General features: G+C 39.8%; 1 protein-coding gene across 1 annotated transcript; it reads left to right on the forward strand.

Moving 5' to 3' along the window:
* The first annotated feature begins 276 nt into the window (after positions 1-276).
* Positions 277-795, forward strand: LOC132637496 (uncharacterized). Its single transcript, XM_060354576.1, has 2 exons — positions 277-483; positions 538-795. The coding sequence occupies exons 1-2, from the start codon at positions 277-279 to the stop codon at positions 793-795; spliced, it is 465 nt and encodes a 154-aa protein (XP_060210559.1).
* Positions 796-2,331: the final 1,536 nt, after the last annotated feature.

A 2,331-nucleotide genomic window follows, 5' to 3' on the forward strand; every position in this document is an offset into this window, starting at 1 on the left:
TTATGTCATTCGTGCCCGCGAATTCTTTCTCAAGTCCCGTCTATAGTATCCATGTATTCACTCACTTCAATATCTATGTGTTCATGTCAGACCGGGAGTCATGAAAGTTATTATTCACGTATTTATATCTGTCCAGTATTCTTGTTAGTCACGTTCATGTTTCAATACCCTGTTATGTCATGTCATGCGTGTTATGATGCCCTTTGAGGCTTGTGTTGTGCTCTGGTTAGCTGGTAGGTGGTTGAATTGTTTGGGCCAGAGTTAGTTTATCAAGCTATGGAAAACGTCAAGTTGATCCAAGAGCGTTTGAGGATGACTCAGAGTCGCCAAAAGTCCTACACAGATGTGCGGCGTAGAGACTTGGAGTTTCAAGTTGATGATTCAGTGTTCTTAAAGGTTTCACCTAGGAAAGGTGTGAGGAGATTTGGCAAGAATGGAAAATTTAGTCCTAGATACATTGGGCCTTACAGAATCCCACGAAGGGTTGGTCAAGTGGCCTATGAACTTGAGTTGCCATAAGATTTAGCGCTTGTACAGTCAGTGTTCCACGTATCCATATTGAGGAAGTGTGTGGGAGAATCATCGTTGATTGTTCCTACTGACACTATAATTGTTAAGGATGGCCTAACTTATGAAGAGGTCCCTAGAGCCATTCTTGATCGTCAGGTTTTTAAGTTCAGAACTAAAGAAGTAGCCTCATTAAAAGTATTATGGAGGAGTCAAAAAGTAAAAGAGGCTACATGGGAAGCTGAAGAAGACATGAAATCCAGATATTCACTCTTGTTTGAAGAGTAAGCAGAGCACGTTCAAGGTAAATACCTTCCGAATTCATGTTATGACCCTTACGAATTCATGTCTCACGTTTCACGTTCACGCTCATATACTCTCTACTCATATATCATGTCTTAGTGCTCATGTTTTCACAAAACCATGTCATGTCAGTTAAGTTCCCATGCTCCATGTCATGTTTCTTCACGCTCTCGCATTCAAACCATGTCCAGTTGCATTCCTAACCATGACCCATCATTCAAGGACGAATGATCCCAAGGGGAAGTTAATGTTACACCCTGTATCTTATAACTAAGGTTATAACCGTAGCGTTAGAGTTTTAGTGAAAAATTTGAAAGTTTATACGTATTGCGAAAATGGTTGGCAGGCCTACTTCGGGCACCCGTAACCCCTTGACTATTTAGGAATTTGGGAAAGTACCCTTAATAAAAGTTGTAGTACATAGAAATACCTTTCTAACCATATAAGGACTAGGACTATCAGAGATCGGATCAGGGAGATAAGATCATCGCAAGGTGGATAATAGTAAGACGCTTATGATTCAATAGAATCAGCTAAGTTTTCGATAAGTCTGCCTTCCATCCCAATTTTGTGGAAACTCGTTTAGAATTTGAGAAAATTTAAAACATGAAAGTTGTATCCCTTTGAAATATCTTTCCAACGGTATATTGTGGAGCCCGACTAGAGCTCTGTATTAGGAGTTATTCCCATTTTACTAAACGTTGTCGATGAGCAAAAAAATTGAAATTTTGACTAAGTGTAAAATGGACAGGGGGGTGAGCTAGGTAGGGGCAAGCCATAGACCGTGCTTAGTGAGGGAGGGGTCCAAAAGTGACAAAAATTGAGAAATATCATCTAAGTGTAAAATGGATAGGGGATAAGGGAGATCGCTGAGCTCATCCCAAAGCGAGGCAAGTGCTCGGCTTAGACCGCGCTCGGCGAGCTTGGGGTCCATAATTCCCCAAGCTATAAATTCAGCGCTTAACTTAAAATTTCATTTATCAGACATTCCAACTTCGTTCTAAAGCCCTAAGCAGTCGTTTTCCTCCTCTCCCCATCCTCCCACATCAAGGTAAGGTCACTTTAACGATTCCTAAGTAATTCTAACATTAATTCATGATTAGTAACATGATTCTTCAACCAAAACATAGGATTTCCAAGGTAAATTCGTCTCAAGCGATTCAAAGCTAGAGTTTTGGTGTTCTTCGTCAGAGAAGCAGTTTTGTTTGTTGGATTGGAGCTATTACAGGTATGTAGGGTTTCAATCTACATGTGGGAACATCATTTTTCTTCCCCACGCCATGTTCTTTCATGATTATGCAAAATCTCATCAAAAACTAGGGTTCTAGGCATGTTTATGATAACCCTAAGCTCGTGTATCGTGATATACCACGTTTGTATTAATAATTCGTTATTGTGTTCTTCATATTCCATTTTGGTGATTCAGAATTTGTCCATAATCTATGAAAACCCATACTTTGCATTCCATGGGTTCTTAAATGGAAGATATGAACCATTGTGCTTATTTTCATGAAAATCCTA

This window comes from Lycium barbarum, chromosome 4, assembly GCF_019175385.1.
Source record: "Lycium barbarum isolate Lr01 chromosome 4, ASM1917538v2, whole genome shotgun sequence".
In the NCBI taxonomy this organism is placed as follows: domain Eukaryota; kingdom Viridiplantae; phylum Streptophyta; class Magnoliopsida; order Solanales; family Solanaceae; genus Lycium; species Lycium barbarum.

Excerpts from the sequence above, each read along its gene's own strand:
- LOC132637496 (XM_060354576.1), top strand. The coding sequence starts at position 277 with ATGGAAAACGTCAAGTTGATCCAAGAGCGTTTGAGGATGACTCAGAGT. Across the intron at positions 484-537 it reads CTTACAGAATCCCACGAAGG|TCAGTGTTCCACGTATCCAT; the intron begins GTTGGTCAAGTG and ends GCGCTTGTACAG.